This window comes from Bos mutus, chromosome 9 (genome assembly GCF_027580195.1).
Source record: "Bos mutus isolate GX-2022 chromosome 9, NWIPB_WYAK_1.1, whole genome shotgun sequence".
Taxonomy (NCBI): domain Eukaryota; kingdom Metazoa; phylum Chordata; class Mammalia; order Artiodactyla; family Bovidae; genus Bos; species Bos mutus.
In genome coordinates, this window is record NC_091625.1 from 9,469,240 (window position 1) to 9,493,885 (window position 24,646).

The following is a 24,646-nucleotide window of genomic DNA, read 5'->3' on the forward strand; positions in this document are numbered from 1 at the left end:
CCAGGATAGAGGCACACAGAGAGAGCTCACTAAGTGATCACAAGTGCCACCGATGTCTGAGGACATGTTTCCACTGTGTGAACTTCCTTCTTTTAGAAAAGAGTCTTATCTGTCCTGCAAAGAAGATTCTAAAAAACTTACGCAAATCACAAATACCTTCCAAAATGAAAATGATGATATCCTTTATAAAGAATGATATGTGGTTACACATATTTCTATTTTTCTCAAAAGGGAAGTTAGTTGGCACAGAGAAAATAGGGAAGACTAGGAATTTTATGCCCAACACTGTTTTTCACAGGCCAAGAAATCTACGTGAGATTGTGTCTTCAACTGAAAAAATGGAGCTAATCCTATCTGTGCTTGCTATCTTATGAAATTGTTGAAAGGATAAAGTAAGTTAATAAGAGAAAATAAAGCACTTCTAAAACTTTAAATTGGTATATTAGGGGTATGAAGATGCTAAAAAGACAAAAATAGGGTTTACTTATGTAGAATCTTCTACTTCTTTGTCTTGTACAGGGTAAAAATTGAGGAATACATTTTGGTGACAACTTTGGGCTTCCCAAGTGGCTCAGATAGTAAACTGTCAGCCTGCAACGCAGGAGACCCAGGTTCGATCCCTGGGTCGGGAGGATCCCCTGGAGAAGGAAATGGCAACCCACTCCAGTATTCTGGCCTGGAAAATTCCATGGACGGAGGAGCTGGTAGGCTACAGTCCATGGGGTCACAAAGAGTCGGACACGACTGAGTGACTTCACTTTCACTTTTGAAGTTGAGATTGTCACTGCCTATCCTTGGGTGTAAGTAGGGTTTGGAGGGCCTATAACCTTGATCTATTTTAGTCACAACACCACATCATCAAATACGGGACTTAAATGCGACTTTAGGCTCAAGTCTCTTTTGTGGTTCCTTGTGATGGAGTCAGAATTCAATATGAAAGGAAAAAATTGTTCATGCCTGTTGCAAACACTTTTAACATGGACAGTGTGCTGATTCTGAAAAGCTCCTTGGTGGACCAAAAGCAAACGTAACTCCAGCTGCCAGGTATTTTGTTGCATTCCTGCACATGGCAGAATAAAATCAAAGATAGCTGGTCCTAACTGTTCTCCACCATGATGTGAGACTACACTTGGCGGATAACCCACAGTTAGCTGTGACTGGCTAGACTATAACATAATTAATAAATACTACGACTTTACTGCTGTGGCCATTAGACAGCTTAATAGCTTCCTAGCATGTAGAGTTCAGAATTATAATGATGACATATTTTTTCAAGAACGGTGAATTAAATCAATTATACAAGTGCTTGATTGATATTCATCACAGTGAGGATGCACTCTAAAGTCTCCTTCCCCTCACTCATGGTCCAGAGTGACACAAACATGGCAGAGGCTGTGTTGTCTGAAGGCCACCCCAGTGCCATTGCAAAGATCTTGCTGCACAAAATTTCAAGAGGGCGCACCGGTGGTCCCATTGGCTTTCTAACCCAGCCACTTGAGGTGTGATAACTCATTAGCTGGAGAAATACGTGCTCGAGTGTCTACAAGCCAGAGAGGTAATGTGGCAGTTATAAATTGCTTCCTGTCCATCACAGAATATAGAAATTTCACACTACCCTTCACACTAATCACAATTCTTCCCTTGAAAATAGGTTACTTGAACAATTCCATTACTGAGATGCCCGCTAACCTTTCCTTCTTTGGAAAAGCATGCAGGAACCATTCAGAATCATTGTGTCACCCCCTGCTACACTCCACGATATGAGTTCTGTGACTAGAATTTAACAACTCTGTACCAGAGAGAGAGCAGAGAGTGTAGAGGATCAAGCACTTATTTATTGAGCTCTAAATTCTTTAGTTTTTTCCAGAAGATCACTTGCCCTGTAAGATTTAGTTTTTAAATTTCTGTAATATTATATAATATCCTTTTAAAGGATAACTCAGTGCAAGTTTAACAATTCAAAATGATAGAACTATATGGTACTAGTTGGCACAAGTTTACATGTCTTTATGTAATCCCTTATCTTTATGTCCATAGGTCTCTATGGCAAAATCACAAACAGAGCTCTAAAATCCTTTGCTTTCATAATATGTCAAGCAAGACTTGACCACTTCTAAATAAAGAAATATTGTGCCATCTACTGGAGAAGGAAATGGCAACCCACTCCAGTGTTCTTGCCTGGAGAATCCCAGTGACGGGGGAGCCTGGTGGGCTGCCGTCTATGTGGTCGCAGAGTCGGACACGACTGAAGCAACTTAGCAGTACCATCTACATCATTTCTACATCTTCTGGGTCAGATATCATATGACTTCCTAACCTCACCTCTCACATGCTGCAATTACTATCTCTGCCCCCTCTATGCCCCCTCACACACATACTCACATTTTTACATGTACACTTCATCCAAACCATCCAGGCTCCTGATCTGTGAACATGGTTTATTTCCTTTCTATCTCTTTTTCCTTTCATTCTTTTGCTCTCAGCTAGAATGCACTTTCTCCTCTTCTTTTACCAATTCAAATCTTTCCATGTCAAGCTCCATTGCTTCTGAGAAGAATGGGATTCTTGATTAACTAAATTTACCATTCATATTAACCTTACTTTGAATATGGCCATTGGTTATTTATACATAATATGTATCACACCAGTGTGGGTTTTTGCAGGTTGCCTCAGAGGATTCTGGGTGCTCCAGGTGATCATGTAGCATCTTCCAAGTAGGCTTTCAGCTACTCGGGACCAGGAGCTGTCTACTCAACTGGCTCTGCTTCCCCATTCCATGCTACGCTCAAAAGAGGCATTAAAGACGTTTTAAAAAACTGATTGAAAAACCTTTTAAAAGTGAATAACTGCCCATCCGGGTGATTTTTAAAGATGCTGAGGTCTTAATTTTCACCATTCTGGATTCATCTTAATGTCCCTTAGTGTATGGCTGTATACTTACCGGAACAGAAACTTGAGGATTATCCACAAGTTTTCCCAGCACAGCAAAGCCATCAACATCAATTTGACCTCTTGGCTTTATAGGTAAGGACTCAATCCTGTTGCAGTCAACAAAAAGAGTCGCACTGCTCCTTTCCACGCCAATCATGATCTTATGCCACTGGGAATCGAACAAGGAGGGCAAATTCGAAAAGGCTGCAGTTTGGAGACTTCCATCCAGCCCCTTGTATGAAAATGAAACAGATTTTGTTTGGCCATTAATCTTCACGCCAACTTGCTCCTTCCCTGAGGAATCCTGAATCTGCCAAATGCTCCAGTGCTTTTCAAGTGTGCTTCCAGTCATCCGAAAAGTGGTTAGAAAGGAGTATTCTTCAGGCAGCCCATTGGGATATAAATGCCTGAGTAAAATTGTAAGACAGTAAATATAACTCTTGTTTTTTGTATTCAGGTGTATTACCATATTTCCTAATTATGCTATTTTAGATTCCAGACCTACGGAAACACCACAGTGTGAAATCCATGTGCTAGCTGTTCTTTCATGACTGTTCATAAAGACCTTTACTGAAGTCCATTCATGTGCATTAAAGTTCCATCTTAAAATACACATTAAATACAAAACTCCCTCATAGCTAAGAAAGGTCCCCAAATGCCACATAATTTCAACAGTGTTACTATTTATGCTACCTAAAGAGCTACTGTTCAGCAATCCCACCTCAAAAACACATTCTGCCAAAAAACACATTCTTGCAAAGTCCTTGGCCACATTCTTCCACAAATGACAGGAGAACATTTGAAATCCAAATCAGCTCTACCAATTTACATGTTTAATTAAAGCAGGTGCTTAAAATCGTATTTTGATGTAACATGTTAAGATTATTTGTTATTTTCATAACTGGATCTTCTCCTCCCCAAATATAACCTAGACTCACATAAGCATTTTGAGTATCGGTCACTTGCAGATGTGAGATCAGTCCCTTCACACTGAGCATGTTTGTCTTTTCCAGGATCTTCAAAGTATGAAGTTAAAGTGACAGCTGGTTGCTTGTCAGTGGACATGGGACAAGGGAAATGTGACCAGTTCTTACTTCTCTATTGCAACCCAGTTGTTCCCCAATCTGCCAGTTAAAACGGTGACCCCTTCCTAATTCACTGCTTTAAGTGGCAGCAATAAGACGTCAGTGTCCCTCCTGCACCCTCCTCATCTTTGGAGGCAGCTGTCTGGAGCAGCATCAGCTACTTGGGTGGTCTTCTCTTGAAACCAAGCGGCTCAAGGCAGAAGACCACACTTTTAAAAATCAGGACCTAGTAAATGTAAATATCACCTTCACATGTCTATCTTCAAGGTTGTATCATTCTACTTTCCTCCTCATAAGCATAGAGAAATTATTAAGCGAAGGATAAATCTTAGGAAAAGTGAAGTCGCTCAGTCATGTCCGACTCTTTGCAACCCCATGGACTATAGCCTACCATGCTCCTCCGTCCATGGGATTTTCCAGGCAAGAGTACTGGAGTGGGTTGTCATTTCCTTCTCCAGAGGATCTTCCCAACCCAGGGATTGAACCCAGGTATCCTGCATTGTAGGCAGACGCCTTATCATCTGAGCCACCAGGGAAGTTTAGGTAAACTAGATGCCAATTAATTTTGTTTGACATTGCTTAAAACAGTTATGGACCAGGACCCAAAGCCTCAGATAACCTTCCTTCAGATCATACTCCAGTTTATAGTCCTCTTCTGTGTAAAGAAGCCTTCCAAGTGGCTCAGACGGTAAAGCGTCTGTCTACAATGTGGGAGACTGGGGTTCGATCCCTGTGTTGGGAAGATCCCCTGGAGAAGGAAATGGCAATCCACTCCAGTACTATTTTCCAGTACTGGAAAATCCCACGGACAGAGGAGCCTGGTAGGCTACAGTCCATGGGGTCGCAAAGAGTTGGACATCACTAAGCAACTTCATTTTCACTTTTCACTTTCTGTGTAAAGAAGAAAAGATAAGAAGAAATATCTAAGTGGATAGTGGTTTATTTATTACAAACGAATATGGTGGTGGTCATGGTCATTTAGTCGCTAAATCACGTCTGACTCCTGCGACCCCATGGACGGTAGCCTGCCAGGCTCTTTTGTCCATGGGATTTTCCAGGCAAGAGTACTGGAGTGGGTTGCCAATTCCTTCTCTGGGGGAATCTTTCCAACTCAGGGATCGAACCCAGGTCTCCTGCATTGCAGGCAGATTGTTTTCCCATTGAGCCACCTGGAAAGCCCCAACACATATAAATGTATTGTGTTGCCATATGTGCAATGCCAGTTACATTAAGATATATTGTTGGGGTCAGAAATTCCTAAACCAAAACATACCTCAGTTCCAAGAATATTTAGCTATAAGTGAAAATATTCAACTTGCTATGATTTTCTGTCTTTAGCTATAAAATTTTATCATCTTTATTATAGCATAAGCAAACATATAACTTCTTTCACTTCAAATATTTTTGCAAATCTTCAATAAAATGGGTCAACTAAGTCTACAAATGTCATTGTTTTGTTAGTTTTACAAAACTAACAAAAATTGGAAAATTTTCTTTTGAGTACTCTTATCATCCAAGTACTTCTTTTAGCCATTGTTTTCTAACATGACTGGCTTTTATTCATAAGACTGGGTGGATTTCCTTTGCAGCTTTTATTTTTAACTGGTCACTGGTGATGCTTATTATTCTCTCTGAAAATCTTTCAATTCTCTACATATATTTTATATCTGTCATGTGCATGGGAGGTTTAAACATGTACATTTAAAAAGATTCACTTTGGAGCTAAAGAGGAAAAAACATATACAGCAACTATTTACTATCCTATGTTCCCCAGATGGGGATGTTTAACATACATATTTCAATATTTTTTAATATAAGTTATTTCCCTTAAGATTTTTCAGACTGTACCTATTCCAGAGAGCCCTCTAAACTAAGAGGTTCACTAATGACAGTTTAAGATACTGCTTACTGTGTAATTATAAAATCTTACAGAACATTATACATCTCATTTAACCAACTAAATTAGTTTAGAACTAGGAGATACATTTTTAAAGTTTTATTCAATGATGAAATTTGGCATTTTTGCAATTTAAATTACAGATATAGTCTTTTGAGTATTCTTTTCAATAATTGATGTGAATTTAACTGGATACTTAAAGAATTGGTGCAGGTAGTTAAAAATAGTTATTGTTGAGGTGTGAGGTTTTCCAAGAAAAACGATAAACCCTAGTGTTTTGTCTCCTCTTACTTAAACCATTAATTTCCTAGGCTTTTAAAAAACTATATGTGTCACCTATTATTTGTTTAAAGATGTACTGGGGAAGGCTGTAGAGTTTCATCAGAGAAAACAACTCTATTTGTTTTGATTCTAGAAGTCACAGTAACTTCTTCACATGACTCCTTTGCAAAAGACATTAGGAGGTTAACTGAGGGATGTCTCCCAATTTGTGCTTCATCAAATTTTTCCTGCTAAATAAGCAAAGAGATTATGTTGAAGGTAGGATATGATAAAATGTCTTCATTTACTTCTGACTTGGTCAAGTTGTTTTCTTTTTTTTTAAATGGGAGGTTGTTGGGGTCACTAGAAAACCATTTATGGACATTAAATCAAGAGTATCCAACTCTCTCTCTCTCCATATATGTGAATATAATATGTGTGTATACAATATAATCAAGATTGTCATGTTATTAATCTTTCAAACTAAGTTAATGCATTAAAAGGAAAGAGGAGAAACATGATGAGAAGAGAAAACTCCTTTTAGTGTTCAGATTGGTTATATATGTACATTTACTTGTATGTACCTAAGACCATTTAAAAGTTCTCACAAGTCTAATTCATAGAACAGTTAGTCCCATTGTCTTTTTTGGATACTTAAGATTCTGTTCTTGAAAATATGCTATGCATGTCGATAAGCAAACTTGACAGCATACATAATTTAAAAGAGGCTGAATCTATAAATGATTAATTTCATTATGTTACAATCTGCACAGAATATCTTAAGAGGAGAATCATACAGTTTGAATAAAAGATAAGAAGTCCTTGGACCATGGAACATTTGTTTATGACTTTAACCCATGAAAAGCTAAAAATTGTATTTGTTGCTGCAAACAAACACAACATATCTGAAGCACGAGATGAGAATGTAAAACTCTTATGCCTAAAATAAAGAATTAAAAGCATCAAAATTATGTGGTTATGAATATTTTTAAAAATTGAAAAGATAAATAACCACAAATTATGATTCTATCATGTTAGCTCCATGCGCTATAATCTTCCTCCCACGAAGATCAGCCTATATTCTCCAGCACAGAAATCCCCTTAAAAGTCAAGATGGTCTACTGCATGCGTGGTTTGAGAACAATTCCAGTTTCTGCCTTTTTAAAGCAGGACTGCTTGGACTTTCCTGGTGGCTCAGATGGTAAAGCATCTGCCTACAATTCAGGAGACCTGGGTTTGATCCCTGGGTTGGAAAGATCCCCTGGAGAAGGAAATGGCACCCCACTCCAGTACGATTGCCTGGAAAATCCCATGGACAGAGGAGCCTGGTAGGCTAAGTCCATGGGGTCCCAAAGAGTCGGACACAACTGAGGGACTTCATTTGGTTGGTGCAGGGCAACTTAAGAAGAAAGAGTCCACTAAGGAAAAGGCCGCATCAGCACCTCTGCCCTCTAGTGCTCTCCACTATTACAGCAACACTTCACCAATGCCCCTGTGCACCTGGCTCTCCTGGAGCCCTCTCAGTTTAGCAATATTTACTCTTCATGGCAACCAGTGGCATTGCTAGTGTTATTCCTAATTCTAACCTATGGGAACTGGGTCAAAGACAGTTTAAGAAACTTGCCCAAGGGGCTCCATCCATCTCAGCCCTGGTTCTCCTCCTTCCCTTTTTTTTTCCTCCTACTCTCTTCTTCTACTTCCTTCCTCCTTCTTCCTTAATACGTAAAACAAGAGCCTTTAGTCTTTGTGGGGACAGGGAGTCAGAATGATAGAGACTATGGGACATTAGTTGTAGCCTATGAAAAATATTTTGTGACCACTTTAGGTGCTTAAATAAAAACAAGAAAGACAAGCGGGAGGAAGGAAGGCTGCGTGGCCTCCACCTCTGAACTTAGAGTTAATGACAGTCCAGACAGTACCTTAAATTTAGAGAAGAAAGGTCAGCATTAGGGTCTGGTGTCATGTTCAATTATTTTATTAAAGAAATAAAAACCAGAGTATTCTAAACTTATTTAAGAATACATCCAGCTCTTCTGTACATGAAAAGAAAATATATGAAAAATCCAAATGTTAATCTTTCCAAAGGCAACTGGTTTCCAGGGTCACTATGGGGGTAGTGGTTAAAGGCACAGCCCCTGAATCAACTCTGCCTGGATTTCAATCCTCTCAGCACCGCCTCACCCTGCGACGTTATGCAAGCAACTTCAACTCTCTGGCCTCAGTTTGCTCTTCCATGAAATATGGATAAAAATGTCCCCACCACAAAATTGTAATAAGGATGCTATTTAGTGTTGATTAGTAAATCTAGAAAAAGAGCTTATACAGTGTACTATTATTGTTTTATAAAATATAATATGTTCAAAACACGAATTTCTATATGCAATCTGGAACTATATCAGACTATTCTAATTTTACCAAAATTTTCATTATTATTAACACTTAGCATTTCTATGATATTCTTTTGCTGTTCTAATTAGTCATTATTTACCTTTACATCTTAGTTTCTATCGATGTCTTAATTTTCTTGTTCATATACTAAAGAAATCTTAACCACATTTTTTACCTAAAACATTCATTCAGCATCAACATCACATTTAAGGTATTTAGGTAATATAAAGCTGAAAACCCTGAAGCTCATTCATAACAATGTCATGACTCAATACCTACACATGCATTAAAACATCTTGGTTATAAATGATTTAAAGAAGAAAAAGCTTAGCTCCAGAGAAGGAGATACAGGATTTTTTAAAGTATTATCACTGCCATTGTTTCTCTTATCATTATTCTAGTTTTAGTTTTGTCTGGGTCCTGCCAGGAGCCAAGCATTGGATGTGTGGATCTATTTCAGCACCGGGATACTTGAACAGCTCCATTGTGAGCCTTCTAACCACTGGGTGGTTTCTAGTTAAATTTATGCTTAACCCCTGGCACTTTTCACAGAGGGTCCTTTCAGGCAAAAACCAGACAAATTATAGAAAAACAGAGAGCAAAGTAATAAGAACATGTCCTGAATCAATGTATAATAGTCTCAGTGATTTTTTTTCCTGGAATGGAAAGTAAATTACACACTGAAAACATGAAAAGCATTCACATATTTGGGCACTAAAGATAGGTAGGTAAATAAATTCCTTCATCTTTAAATAAAATCATGATCCAAGAAACATTGAGCTGGGAAAGACTCTCTAACATTGGATAGATTTTCATTTTTTAAACTGTGTTTGAAGCTAGTAACTAAATCAAGTATTTTTTTATATTACCTGGTTGGAATCCTGAAGTCTACATTATTTCCCAACTTGTAAGCCACCTGTAAGGCAGTTGATCCAACTACCCTCTGGATAGCCCTTCTGGATGCTGCTTTATCTATCTGGAACTGAGAAATCAAGTCAAATCCTACAGAAAGGGAACATAAGATAAAAGTAAAATGAGACTAGTTTCATTCCTCTCCAGAGCCTTTCCCAGTAAAAGATGTATCAGGTAGATTTGTAGAAAGCCTGCATTGTCAATATGATACACTGCTACTCACCTGGTAAATCATCTTGTCCAATCCTGACCTTTGGACAGAGTTCATTTTCACCATTGGAATTTGAATTAACAGGGAACCCTGCAAAGGAGATAGCATGTCATCTTCCCTCAACCCCTACAGAGATCACAGGAATATACCAATAATAATAAGAGCTGAGCAACGACTTAAAGTGCAATATTATACTAAACAGCTTCATGTCCAGTAGTATATTTGGCTTTAACTCTACAACTCTGTGATTATAATTTATTCATATTCAACCCATCCTGGGTTGAAGACACAAAGTTGCTTTAATAACGTGTGTTGGGAAAATGTTCCCTTTGGGGAAGTTTGGAATTTGTTCTTTTTGGAACCACATCTGCATGATGTTCTGAATGGCACAGTGTCAGAACCCTATTTGGTTTGGGCTAGAATATATTGCTTTAAGCACCACAAATTTTAGAGATCCCGAGAGAATCCAGAGCCAATTCAATGGTACTTCTGAAGAGTGGAGTTCTTAAGAATCTTTGTCAAGTAGAGGAAGGAGCTGAGGATTTCTCAGGATTCCCTAAGCCTACATAAATAGAGAGAATGTACTTGATTTCACTTGAGATCAAATAAGTGTTCCAACTAAAATAATACCAGCATCTTAGAATGGGGAAGAGTAGTGAGGAGAAGAAAAGAAATCATGTGAATTAAACCCTCAATCACAAGGAGGATGAAAAATCCTAGAATGAAATTTGGTGCTTCTTAGCAAGTAAAAGATTGTAGGGAGGGCCACTTTTTTCAACAACACAAAAGCCTTCTTGTAACTGTCCAAACCCAGTGTCCTTCTGAGACTCACCTGGTGACAGACACTTCCTAGATTTCAGAAAAAGCATTTTCCGGTTACATAGCTTTGGCCTGCAATTTCAGTCCATCAAACATACTCTTTACACCTCATCTGACCTCAGATTATTGGCTTCTATCTATTCATCCATCCACCCATCCATCTAACATTACCAACCACCATCTGAACCAGGTAGGTGCTGGGCTAGACACAGGTTAGGCTTCCTGCCCAACTGTGGTCACAGCCAAGACTTCTCCATATGCAGCACTGAACACGGCCATAAAATACACCGACAGCCAAAGCAGGATTGAAGGAGGGTGTGAAGGACCCTGGCTGTCTCACTCAACCACAGACCTGCCTAGTCCTTTCAGGGAACAAGTAGTATTTTGAAATCGAGAAACTGGGACCTCTTACTTGGGCGACGCTTGACAGTCACTGATGCCCAGGTCCCCAGGAAACTGCATACAAAGAAGAGAACTGGAATTTTCCTAAAGAGGAGAGAAGAAAAATGTCTCAAACAGGAGTCCTTCCAGGTGGGGACTATGTCACGATTTTAAAAGTGGCACACCTGATGAATGCAGGTGACTGGTCCTCAGCCTAGTTTATTTTTTTTTCAATTTTCTTTACTAAATTCAATTGAGAGAGTTCATGAATCCTCAATTTCCCAACTCCTATTCTAAAATGATCACGAGACGACTGGTTTTCCCTGTCTCGCTTTCTCCATACCTACCCGTCTTGCTGTTTCTACCCCTCTGTCTCTGTCTCTGCTTTCTTTTATCTTCCTTCTCTGCCTCTCCATTTTGGCGGCTGTCTCTCTTCTCTCTCGTTTTCACTCTTTTCTCCCTCTCTCATCTCTCTCCATCTCCCTCCTCTCCCCTCCCTTCCCTCTCTCCTCCCCTGCTACCACTACTGTAAAAACACAGACCCCTGACTCTGAGCGCCCCCAGTCCAGTCTCCCCACCACTGCTTTCCATCTCAAAGTCTTACCATAAGCTCTTCATTTTCCCAACTGGCTTTCCTTCGTTGCCAACAGTCCCAATGAAGACGGGACTGTAGGGGAGTCAATACTCCCCAAGGCCCCTTCAGTGCCACCCCAGGGCTGAGTTCTGGGCCAGCCTTGGTCCCTCCTGCCCTTGTGAGGGCTAAAAGCAAAGGGAGTGGACCAGAGGCATCTGGTGCTACTTTAAGCCAAAGCAGAGGGAAGGGGTGGGGAGATGCCGCCCAGTAAGGCCAGGCCTAGTCAGGGGTGTGTCCCCAAAGCTAACGAGGTTATACTGAAGGAGGGACTAGCAAGGGAACATTTGCTGAAAAGAAAAAAAAAAAAAAAAATCAGGATGTGGAGAAGTTCACAGGCAAGCTGCTATAAGGACACAGTGGAAACTTTGAGAACTGCTATAGGAATACAGTGGAAGCTTTTAGAGCAAAGTAGGGATGTGGGGGTTCACGGGGCCCGGTGCCCAGTCAACCTTGTTCTGAATCTCCGTTTGTTCTGACATGCTTCAGTTGTATGTCCTCCAGCAAATTAGTTAATACGTCTGTCACTCTGCTGCCTTAACTGCAAAACAAGTTGAAAATAGTTACCCCCAAATAGTTGTTTAGAGAGTTAAACTGGATAGCAAGCAGAGTCTTGCACCTGGTTCAGGAGAACCATCATTATTCCCATCATCGTTATCATTGATGTTAATATTGAGTCATTGTTATTGAGTTAATATTTCACCACGTGTTCCCCTCTACTGAAAGTACTTGAAGCCCGATAACATTTAGTGTTTGTGACATTATAAGGTAAGACTAACATTATTCCCACTTTAGAGGTGAGACAACTGAGGCACAGAAAATGAAGTAACTTATAACTTCAAAGTTGCACGGCTAATTTACTCAACACTTGTGAGCTCTCTGCACTTGTTGGCTAGAGAGCCTGATAAAATCTCAAGCCTCAGGTCTTATTTCTTCCTAAACTCTATGGTAACAATACGAGTTGAGCAGAATATTCTTGGAAATCAGGGACATCTTATGCTCTAAAAACAAGTTGAGTGCAAGTTACCAGGAACACAGATCTGGAGAGAGAGATTTCTATCAGTCCCGTGTCAGACATACTCACCTTCTCCCAGAACCTGAGCAGGTCAAGAGTGAGTCCCCACCCCATCCACTCAGGACAGTCCAGCCCAAACTCAAGGACTGTTAGGGACAGAGGATCTAAAAGTCCTAATGAGCCATGGTATCTAGCATGAAGTAGTTTTGCTTCCTCAACATTTCTTTAAGTTTCAAATAAACTAACTTTTTGTTTCACTGCAAAATAAGCAGTGTTTCTTCTTATGTTTTGTTTGTTCCCCTTGCCCCACCCTCAAAAAAAAAAAAAAAAAATCCTTTCCTCTTCTGCCTCCCTCAGCTCACTGAAGGGTTTGGCTGAGGAAATGGGAGCTAGGCAAACTCCACCACCCATTTGCTTTCATTGCTTTTCTACTCGTGACCTACCTGTTGGAGTCCTGTCTCCCCGCAGTGCTGGGACATCCATTTCCTCATGTTGTTTGGAGTTTTCCATGCATCCCTGTCATTCTCCTTCCATCTATCCAAGACGATTTCCCTGGGCAGCCATTTTGGTTGAGTCACAGAATTACAGGTGGTCCTGCCTTAGCTTACTCTTAAAAGTCAACCAGGGCGTATCTTATCTAAATGGAGCAGTTTACTAGCCCAGAGAACTGACTCTCTAGATAAACCTCACTTAGTCTTTAGAGACATCAACAATGACTCACTCTTAAGTAAGAGTGTGTTCAGACTGAGGACAGAAAAAGTCTGCTGCATAAGCTGGAGCCCTTGGCCTAGAAGAGCCCACATTTCCGTGAGTAAATAAGGAGTGACATCAAGATGCAACCCAGTAAGTGCTCTTCCACAAATATGACAAACTGGGTCAAAGCGATCAAAGTGGGGGTTGCATTGTCACAGCCGTTCTTAGAACAATGTAAAAAGCTTTTGAATGAGCCAAATGACATGATGAAATTCTGCACTGGTTTCTAGTTATAAAAAGAACTTTCTATTGCACAGCATCTCAGTTAGAAAGCACAGAAATCCTCATCTCCGTTACCTTCTGACTTCTGCTTCTAAAGGGCCATATGGGTCCCAATTCTCCTGTTAGTAACCTAATTATGCTCTGTGTAATTCAGGGGGCATATGCTTCCTATACAAAATCAGTGTTAGGTCTCCTTTATATGGCAGAAACCAACACAGACCAGGTTGTAATATCAGCTTTTATCTGCTGCCAATAAACTTTAAAATTGCTTTAATAAAATTCAGAGAAAATTATGATTAAAAAAGAATTGACCCTCTACTGGTAGGACATCAAAGGAGACATCTTGACATCCCAAAATCACACAAGGTAAGCCAACCTTAGATCCATAGGGAAACGGGCTTTCTCCAAAAGCACCCTCTCCACTGAAGTTATCTATTTGCTAAACAAGTCCTCTAATATATTACTCCAGGAAAGAACTGGCAGGTTTCCCCATGGAATTATGGTTTTTGAGAAATTCTTTTGTTAAGTGTTTTAGAAATCTCACGTCTGCTTTTGCTCCTGCCCCACCTCACTTTGAAGAATCTTCTATAGCTGGGATCTGAAGGCAAACTTTTAATAAAAAGATAAAAGAATAGAGAAGAAAATGGGTTTGCTTATAAGTGGTTTGGTGTATTTCCAGTGTGGCAGTTTTATTTAAGATGGTGAAGAGCAAGCAAGTACTCTATTAAGAAAAAAATGTAAATCCAGAGAAAAATATATTTTAAAATATATATATGAATGTAAAATATTTTTTAAAGATAAAAAGATATTTTTATCTAACATGCATATTTAAGGACACTTTTCCCTTCCTCCTCCCATCCCCATTTTCTATTAGTCATATTTCCTAATATGACATTAACCACTATCATTGTGGCTCAGACTGTAAAGAGTCTGCTTACAATGCTGGAGACCCAGGGTCCATCCCTGGGTCGGGAAAATCCCCTGGAGAAGGAAATGGAAACCCACCCCAGTATTCTTGCCTGGAGAATCCCACGGACAGAGAGGAGCCTGGCAGACTACAGTCCATGAAATCACAAACAGTTGGACACGACTGAATGACTCATATGCCATTAGGGTCTCAAAGGGAGCAGTAGAAACCCTGCAGTACTCCCCTCTGGTCATGCTACAGCCTAAAGTCACAGGTACACAAGTTTTTTCATCATTAACTCTATTGCCTCACTATACCTAATAGTTCTAATCCTGAAAAACCATATGGAAATGAAATCTGGTTATTTATGTCAGGCTATAAATGCACCAAGACAGCTTGATGTTTTAAATGATCCATTTTATAAACAAAAGTATTTGATACAGAATAATTGTGCTTTAACCTCTCTTAACCCCCCTCAAAACACTGTGCTCTACATAACAGATATACACACTGATATTTTCCTTTCTATCCCCCCAGAATTTCATTTACTTACAGTTTAAATTAGGGAACATCATTACAAATAATCGTCTTCCTTGATCATCTACTTTCTTCATGTTTACTCAGTCATTCGACAAACACTTCTTGAATCAAGAAGTGTACCCCAAGTATATGTCACGGCTACCAAGTGTCAGGAGTTGAAGAGAGAAGAAGTACGAATAAACACAACCTTGCCCTGAGGAAGATCATGGCTCAGTGTGGAATCAAATGTAAGAATGACTGTGAAATAACACGTGGAAGAGGCTGCACCATCACTGAAAACAAGTATGAACTCAGTCCAGGAGCACTGAGAAATTTTTCAGTTAAAAAAAAAAACATAATTCACCCTTCACCCATTTTGCTGACCCTCCAATCCTCTGCCTCTTTGGTAACCACCAATTTGTTCTCTGCATTTATGATTTTTTTTTCATTTGTTTGTTTGAGGTTTTTTTCAGATTCCATATATGAGTGAAATCATATAGTATTTGTCTTTCTTCTTCTTTGTTTCACTTAGAATAGTACTTCCCATGTCCATCCATGTTATCACAAATGCCAAGATTTCATTCTTTTTATAGCTGAGTATACAATATTCCATTGTATATATGTAACACACCTTCTTTATCCATTCATCCATTGATAGATATGGATTATTCTCATATCTTGACTATTGTAAATAGTACTGCAACAAACATGGGGGTAAGTATGTGTTTTTAATTAGTGGCTGCAACCAATTTATAGTCCAATCATCAATTTAAGAGGGGTGCTTTTTTTTCCACATCCTTGCCAACATTTGTTATTCCTTATCTTTTTGAGAATAGCCTTTCTAATAGGTGTGAGGTGATATTTCATTGTGGTTTTGATATGCATCTCTCTAATAATTAGTGATATTGAATATATTTTCATGTATCTGTTTCCCATCTGTATGACTTCTTTGGAAAATGTCTATTCAGATCCTCTGCCTATTTTTTAATCAGGTTGTCTGTTTTTGTTGTTGTTGAGTTGTATGAGTTCTTTACATATTTTGGACATTAAGCCCTTACCAGATATTTTATTTATAAATACCCTCTTCCATTCAGTAGGTTACCTTTTCATTTGATGAAGGATTCCTTCACTGTGCAGAAGCATTTTTGTTTGATACAGCCCGTATGTTTACTTTTGCTTTTGTATCTGTTGCCTTTGGAGTCAGATCCACAAAAGCATTGCTAAGAACAATGTCAAGGAGTTTTACTCTATATGTCTTCTCCTAGGAGTGTTGTGATTTCAGGTCTTATATTCAACTCTTTAACCCATTTTGAGGTAATTTTTGTGTGTGGTGTAAGACGGTGTCTAGCCTCATTCTTTGCATGTGGTTGTCCAGTTTTCTTAACACCCTTTATTGAAGAGACTCTCATTTCTCCTTGGATTCCCTGTCATAAATTAATTGTCCATATATGTGTCTATATCAGTCCAGTTCTGTCGCTCAGTCATATCCGACTCTTTGTGACCCCATGGACTGCAGCATGCCAGGCTTCCCTGTCCATTACCAGCTCCTGGAGCTTGCTCAAACTCATGTCGATTGAGTCAATGATGCCATCCAACCATCTCATCCTCTGTCATCCCCTTCTCCTCCTGCCTTCAATCTTTCCCAGCATCAGAGTCTTTTCCAATGAGTCAACTCTTCGCATGAGGTGGCCAAAGTATTGGAGTTTCAGTTTCAGCATCAGTCCTTCCAATGAACACCCAGGACTGATTTCCTTTAGGATGGACTGATTGGATCTCCTTGCAGTTCAAGGGACTCTCAAGAGTCTTCTCCAGCACCACAGTTTAAAAGCATCAATTCTTCAGCATCTAGAATATTGGCCTGTAATTTTCTTTTCTGTGTTGTCCTTTTCTGGTTTTGGTATCAAGGTTATGCTGGCCTCATAAAATGAGTTTGGAAGCATTTTCTACTCTTCAATTCTTTGGAAGAATTTTAGATATATAGGTATTAAGTCTTCTTTGAATGCTTGGTAGAATTCATCAGTGAAGAGATCTGGTCCTACTTTTGTTTACTGGAAGATTTTTGATCATTGATTTCTATGTCATTACTAGTAACCAATTTATTCCAATTTCTTTTCATCATGATGCAGTTTTGGCAGATTGTACATTTCTAGAAATTTATCCTTTTCTTCCAAGTTGTTCAATTTGTTGGCTTATAAAATCTCTTGTGGTCTTTGTATATCTGTGGTATCAGTTATAACTGCTCTTTCATTTCTAATTTTATTTGAATAGTCACTCTTTTTTATTGGTTTGTCTAGCTAAAGGCTTGCCAATTTTGTTTATCATCTCAAAGAATCAACTTTTATTAATAGTTTTATTGATCTTTTCTGCTGTCTTTTTAGTCTCTATTTCATTTACTTCTGCTGTGATCTTTATTATTTCCTTCTTTCTACTAACTTAAGGCTTCATCTGTTCTTTTTCTAGATATTTTATTAATAGATAAAAAGTTAGATTGTTTATTTGAGATCTTTTCTTGTCTTCTGAGATAGGCCTATATTACTATGAACTTCTCTCTTAGAACCTCTTTTGCTGTATCCCATAGATTTTGGTATGTCATATTTCTCTTTTCACTATTCTCTAGGTATTTTTTAATTTCTCTTTTGATTTCTTGAATGAGCCTTTGGTAATTCAGTAGCATATTGTTTAATCACCACATTTTTTTTCAGTTTTATTCTTGTAATTAATTTTTAATTTTATACCATAGTGATCAGAAGAGATGTTTGATATGATTTCAATTTTCTTAAATTTACTGAGACGTTTTTTGTGACCTAATGTGATCTATCTTGGAGAACAGTCCATATGCAATTGAGAATATGTATTCTGCTAGAGCATGCCATCTAACAGCATCAGAATATACATTAATCAGTTCTTGTACTTCTTCCTCTGTTCCTCATTTACATATATTTAGTCTATCTGATTAATGTGCTGCTGCTGCTGCTGCTGCTAAGTCACTTCAGTCGTGTCCATCTCTGTGTGACCCCGTAGACGGCAGCCCATTGGGCTCCGCCATCCCTGGGATTCTCCAGGCAAGAACACTGGAGTGGGTTGCCATTTCCTTCTCCAGATTAATGTGCTACTTAAAGCAAAATCTTCCTTACTGATTTTTTGTCGTGATGATCACTATTCATTGATATAAATGGGGTGTTAAAGTCCTCTACTATTTTTGTAGTGCTGTCAATTTCTTCCTATAAGTTCACTAACTTTTATCTATTTTGGTGTTCCTATATTAGGTTCATATATATGTATAAGTGTTATACCTTCTTTCTGGATTGACTCATCATCATTATGCAATGCCCTCCTTTGACTTTTATTACAGTCTTTGTTGTAAAGGTCTATTTTGTCTGATATGAATATATCTCTGCCAGTTTTTTTCCCCTTCCCATTGTCATGGAATCTCTTTGTCCATTTCTTCACTTTCAGTTGAGTGTGTCTTTCCTTCTGAAGTGAGTCTCCCATGGGCAACATATAGATGGGTTTTATTTTCTTATTCATTTAGCTACTTTATGTCTTAATTGGAGAATTTATTGCATTTACATTTAAAGTAATTATTGACAGACATGTGCTTACTGCCATTTTGTTAATCTTTTCTGGCCATTTTTATATTTCTTCTCTGTTCCTTTCTTCTTCTCTTTCTTTCTTCCTTTGGGGTTTGAGTGCTTTTTTTAATATAATGTTTAGTTTGTGTTCTCATTTTTTGTGTGTTTTTACTATATATTTTTGATTTGTGGTCACTGTGGGGTTCACCTATAATATTTTATGTATATCATGATCTGTTGTAAGTTTATAACTTAAATTTGAACATGTACCATAACTTTACATTTTTACTTCCCCCACCAGGTTTTATATTTTTGACATCACCTTTTATATGTTTTCATTTAATGCATCACTTAATTATTGTAGTTTCAGTTCGCTTTAGAACTTTTGTCTCTTAACCTTCATACTTCCCTTATAAGTTATTAATCCATTAAATTTACTATATAATTACCTTTTTTGGTAAGATTTTTTACTTTACTATGTATTTTGTTATTTATTAGTACTGTTTCTTTTTAGTTTGGGAAAGGAGTATGTCAAAGCTGTATATTGTCACCCTGCTTATTTAACTTATATGCAGAGTACATCATGTGAAATGCCAGGCTGGATAAAGCACAAGCTGGAATCAAGATTGCCAGGAGAAATATCAATAAACTCAGATATGCAGATGACACCACCCTTATGGCAGAAAGCAAAGAGGAACTAAAGAGCCTCTTGATGAAAGTGAAAGAGGAGTGTGAAAAACCTGGCTTAAAATTCAACATTCAAAAAACTAAGATCATGCATCTTGTCCCATCACTTCATGGCAAATAGATGGGGAAACAATGGAAATAGTGACAGACTTTATTTTCTTGGGCTACAAAATCGCTGAGGACCATGACTGCAGCCATGAAATTAAAAGACGCTTGCTCCTTGGAAGAAAAACTATGGCAAATCTAGACAGCATATTAAAAAGCAGAGACATTACTTTGCCAACAAAGGTCCATCTAGTCAAAGCTTTGGTTTTTTCAGTAAGCATGTATGGTTGTGAGAGTTGTATTATAAAGAAAGCTGAACGCCAGAAAATTGATGCTTTTGAACTGTGATATTGGAGAAGACTCTTGAGAAATGCTTGGACTGCAAGGAGATCCAACCAGTCAATCCTAAAGGAAATCAATCCTGAATATTCACTGTAAGGACTGATGCTGAAGCTGAAAGTTCAATACATTGGCCACATGATGCAAGGAGCCAACTCATTAGGGAAGTCCCTGATACTAGGAAAGATTGAAGACAGGAGGAGAAAGGGACAGCAGAGCACAAGATGGTTGGATGGCATCACAACTCAATGGACATGAGTTTGAGCAAGCTCCAGGAGATGGTGAAGGACAGGGAGGCCTGGTGTGCTGTAGTCCGTGGGCTCGCAAATAGTCAGATACGACTTTTTAGTTAAAAGAAGTCCCTTTAACATTTCTTGTTTAGTGGTGATGAACTTCTTTAGGTTTTCCTTATCTGGAAAATTCTTAATCTCTCCTTTAATTCTGAAAGATAACTTGCCAGATAGAGAATTCTTGGTTAAGGCCCTCCGCCTTTGACCACTTTAAATATTTCATGCCACTCCCTTTTGGCCTATGAAGTTTCCACTAAAAAATATGCTGATAGTCTTATGGAGTTTCCCTTGTTCATAACAGAGTATTTTTCTTTTGCTGCTTTTAAGATTCTCTCATTATCTTTAATTCTTTTCATTTTCATTATAATATGTCTTTGTCTCTGTAGGTTCAAGTTATTTGGAACTCTCTGGGGTCCCTAGACCTGGATGTCTATTTCCTTCCCATTATGGTGGGGGTACTCGACTGCCGGAAGCCAGCATGAGGAACTCCACCCGTGGCAAAGGTCATGAGGAAGGAGGCTCAGCATACGCAAAGGCAGGATCGAGCCTCAGGAGTCCCCCTGGATATTCTTGAGCATCTACCCCCAAAACAAGAGTCTGCCTACTTTACTGCTTTGTGCTCTCACCTCTGACTTTATGGGGGGGCTGTCCCCCACCACCATCTTGCTCTCTCTGAAAAGGAGTTAACTTACAGCTCCAGTTAATAAAGCTCCTGGGCATAATAGGAGTGTTTAAATCCAAACCCCTCAGATGGCTCTCTAACTTGCCTGACAAGTTTACCCGGACTCTTACAGCTATGCATACGATTGTTTACAGTCTCCCAACCGTGAGAGGCACAGGAAGCTTAAGATATTCAAATAGCTTAGAGCCTCTCGGAGAGTTAGAAACTGTCAGAATAAAACTAGTAGAAGATTTCGTTGATGAGCCAATGCTTGCTGCCAAGTTTCCACATCCCCTGTATTGCATCCTCGGAAGTGTATTAATTAATATAGTTGGTATGTAGAAAAAATAAGTAGTGGCCTTTGTGTTAGCAACTTTAGACCCTTAAAGTAATAAATTCTTTCCTTTGGTGTAAACCCACTGCACCTCTGCCCTATAGGAATGCAACTTTATCTAACACCTTCGGAGGATGGCGCCAAACTTTAAAATAATTACTCTTAGAGAAAATAAGTCTTATGGTTGACAACCCTTTGTCAGAGTTATAAAATGTTAATAGGCCTTCTGGCCAGAAGATGATGTAAAATCACCTAAACCATTTGTATACGATAAATTTGCAGAAAAGAAACCCTGGTTTCAATAAGGATCAAAGACTGCTGACTTTGCATGATTTCACACCCCCTATTATCCTCTATGTGCAACTTATGGTATAAAAGCCCCTGTTGAAAATACAGCTACGGGCCTTGCTCACCGAAGCTTGGTCTCCCCATGTCATTCTTTCTCTCAACCTCTGGCTGAGTTTCCATCTGGAGCGCAGAGGCCCGCCAAGCTTACTAATTTTGCCAGGGCTTCTAAGATCCGACTGGGGAGGCCTCAGTGTCTCCTCTCCCACGGGAGAACAGAAGGACGTCTGTGGCCTACGTAAGTGGTGCAAACTTCTTGGCTTGAAGTTTTATTGGTTTTCTGTGTAAACCAAGCTACTCAGCCTCTTTTCTCCACTGAATTTTCCTGCTGAGCTATCCTCGTTCTATTACTCTTTATATCTCTAATTAATATTTAAATAAAGCTATTGTATCCAGTTCGCCGAAGCTGTCTCCCCTTCGAACTCCCTGGATCAGCCGGGGCTGGTCCCCGGCACTCGACCATTTTTTTATTCAAATAAGTTTTATGGCTCTCTCTTCTTTGCTATTTTGGACCACTATAAGGTAAATGCTAGTCTGCTTGATGTTGTCCCAAAGGTCCCTTAGAGTACCTTTACTTTTTAAAATTCTTTTTTTCTTTTCTGCTCTAAGTTCCATTACTTTGTCTTCCAGTTCAGTGATCTATTCTTCTGCTTTGTCCAGTCTGCTGTTGAATCCTTCTGCTGTATTTTTCAGTTCAGTAATTGTATTCTTCCACTCTGTAACTTCTATTTGGTATTTTCTTATATTTTCTATCTCTGTTGAAATTCTCACTGTGATCCATCCATTCTTCCATTCCAAGTTCGGTGAACATCCCTATGACCAATATTTTGAATCCTTTATCAACAAAATTGCTGATCTCCATGTTATAAAGATTTTCTTTCTGAAGTTTTGCTTTGTTCTTTTATTCAAGACTTATTGCTGTATTTCTTCATTTTGCCTGACTCTCTGTACTTGTTTCTATGTATTAGGCAAATCAGCTACTTCTGCCAATCTCAAAGGAGTGGCCTTGGGTTAAAGTCCCATGGGGCCCAGAAGTACAACCTACCCTAGCCACCAGAGCTGGGTGCTCAAGGGGCATCCCCGGTGTGGTCTGGGCATGCCTACTTTCTGTGGCATGGGTGTGGGCATGGAGGGTGCTCTCAGCTAGCTCAGCTATGACACAACTGTGGCATTGGCATGCTTGGGGGTACTCAGCAGGTACACTTCCCAGCACTAGCACATTAGAAGGAGAGTTACAAAGTGGCTCCTATCAGCACTTGCATTAGTAGGTAGAACAATTCACAAATGGTACCCACCTGCATCTCTGTCCCGGAGAGAGTCACGACAGGTCCCTGTCTGTACAGCTGATGCTTTAGGATTAGTAAGTGGGGCTTCTTCATGTACGGTTCAGACACTTTTCAAACTGGTTTTCTTACTCTGGATCCCAGGGTACTGAATCTGTGCATGAGTCCTTTAAGAATGGATTCTTCTTTCCCTACAGAACTATGGTCTTCTTGACATAATTCCCATTGTTTTTCAATCCCAGGCATTTGAAGACTTCTCTCCTATTGCAGGACATAAGATTTGGGGGTTCCTAATGTGGAACATGAACCCCTCACTCCTTAGGGGGAAATTCTGTTGTTTTTGTTTTTTAGATACCTCTCCATTTTGGATCACTGCTCCTAGAGTGAAGGGTGGTGTGTGTGTGTGTGTGTGACTGTGTCTCTGCTTCTCCTATCCATCTCAATGCTTCCCTTTTATCCCTTCTTGTAGAGGCTCTGTTCAACCAACTTGCAGGTCCATTTCAGAGAAAACTACTCCAAGTGTAATTGCAGATTCAGTATTCTGACAGAGCAGGTGAGCTCAAGATCTTCCTACACTGCTATCTTGAGCCAGGAACTCTCAAGGAGATGAAATCTTAAAGGATGAATAGATGCCTACTAAGAGAACAAACAGGTACAGTACATTTGGGGCAGAAGAAACAATAGAAATCATGACAGAAAGGTCAAATAGAATACTTCAGGAACAGCAAGTTTAGTTCTGGAACTCTTTTACTTGGTAAATATATATATATTCCTATTTACTTATTTGGCTGCTCTAGGTCTTGGTTGTAGCATGCGGGATCTTTGATCTTCATCGCAGCATGCAGGATCTTTAGTTGCAGCATGCAAGCTCTTAGTTGTGGCATATGGGATGTAGTTCCCTGGTCAGGGATTGAACCTATGCCCCTGCATTTCAAGCACAAGAGTCTTAGCCACTGAAACACCAGAGAAGTCCCTCACTTGGTAAATATTTGTTTCCAACTTTTCTACCATGAGCCCTGAACTGACCTCAGCACATAAATAGGACAGAGCAAGACCAGATCCCTGCCCTGGGTAGCTTACATGCTGGTGGGGATGTGTGTATGTGAAACTCACTCAGTCGTGTGTGACTCTTTCGACTGCAGGGACTATATAGTCCACGGAATTCTCCAGGCGAGAATACTGGAGTGGGTAGCCTATCCCTTCTCCAGGGGATCTTCCTAACCCAGGGATCAAACCCAGGTCTCCTGCATTGCAGGTGGATTCTTTACCAACTGAGCTTGTGGGGAGACAGATACTAAAGATGTTTACAAGAATAAACAAGATAATTCCAGCTGGAACTGTCATTTTCAAAATTAAAAAAGATGGCAAAGTGTGCTAGAGGAAGGGAGGGGTTGGTTTGGAGGCTGGTCGAGACTGAGGAGTGAGAAAAGTCTTATCTGAGAGGGTAAATTTTGACTCAGCCAAGGTGAGAGTGAAGAGGTAAGACTGACGAGTGGTACATTAGAAAAGGACTGGATGGGGGAGTGGAAGTTTGAGTAACTGAGTAGATGGTGATACTTTCTAAAATGCAATTAGGAGGACCATAGGGGAGGAGATGAGTAGGGCATCTTGAAAATCTTGGAGTCTGGACTTTAATTCTGGGTGTTAAGCAAATGAGTGACATGGAGAAGCAAATAGCAACCCACTCCAGTACTCTTGCCTGGAAAATTCCATGGATGGAGGAGCCTCGTAGGCTACAGTCCATGGGGTTGCAAAGAGTCAGACATGACTGAGTGACTTCACTTTCTTTCTTTCTATAGTTTCTTTTGGAGAAGAAAATGGCAACCCACTCCAGTATTCTTGTCTGGAGAATCCCATGGACAGAGGGCCCTGGTGGGCTGTGGTCTATGGGGTTGCAAAGAGTCGGACACGACTAAGCAACTAACACACACACAAGCAAAGGAGTGACGAGGTTATGGACAAAAACAACTTTTTTAAGTGTGTCTTCAGAAAGATGGTTCTGGCATTTCTTGAAAGATAGATTAAATGGATTTGATAAATATGCATAAATATGCACAGCTGAAACAGAAGTTTCAGAAGACAGTACTTACATGCGTAATTGTGGTATGTTCTATTTTCTGCTTTATCCTATTACATTTTTTAGTAATGAAGATCAACT

At 39.4% G+C, this 24,646-nt stretch overlaps 1 protein-coding gene across 1 annotated transcript in view; it reads right to left on the minus strand.

Annotated features, from left to right (window-relative positions):
• The window catches only part of COL9A1 (collagen type IX alpha 1 chain), a 90,128-nt gene extending 78,592 nt beyond the window's left edge, over nucleotides 1-11,536 (minus strand). Inside the window, 5 exon segments of the mRNA XM_070377099.1 lie at nucleotides 2,942-3,338; nucleotides 9,432-9,564; nucleotides 9,698-9,775; nucleotides 10,917-10,990; nucleotides 11,490-11,536. Of these exon segments, the coding sequence (XP_070233200.1) occupies nucleotides 2,942-3,338; nucleotides 9,432-9,564; nucleotides 9,698-9,775; nucleotides 10,917-10,990; nucleotides 11,490-11,503 (696 nt within the window). The 5' untranslated portion in view covers nucleotides 11,504-11,536.
• Nucleotides 11,537-24,646: the final 13,110 nt, after the last annotated feature.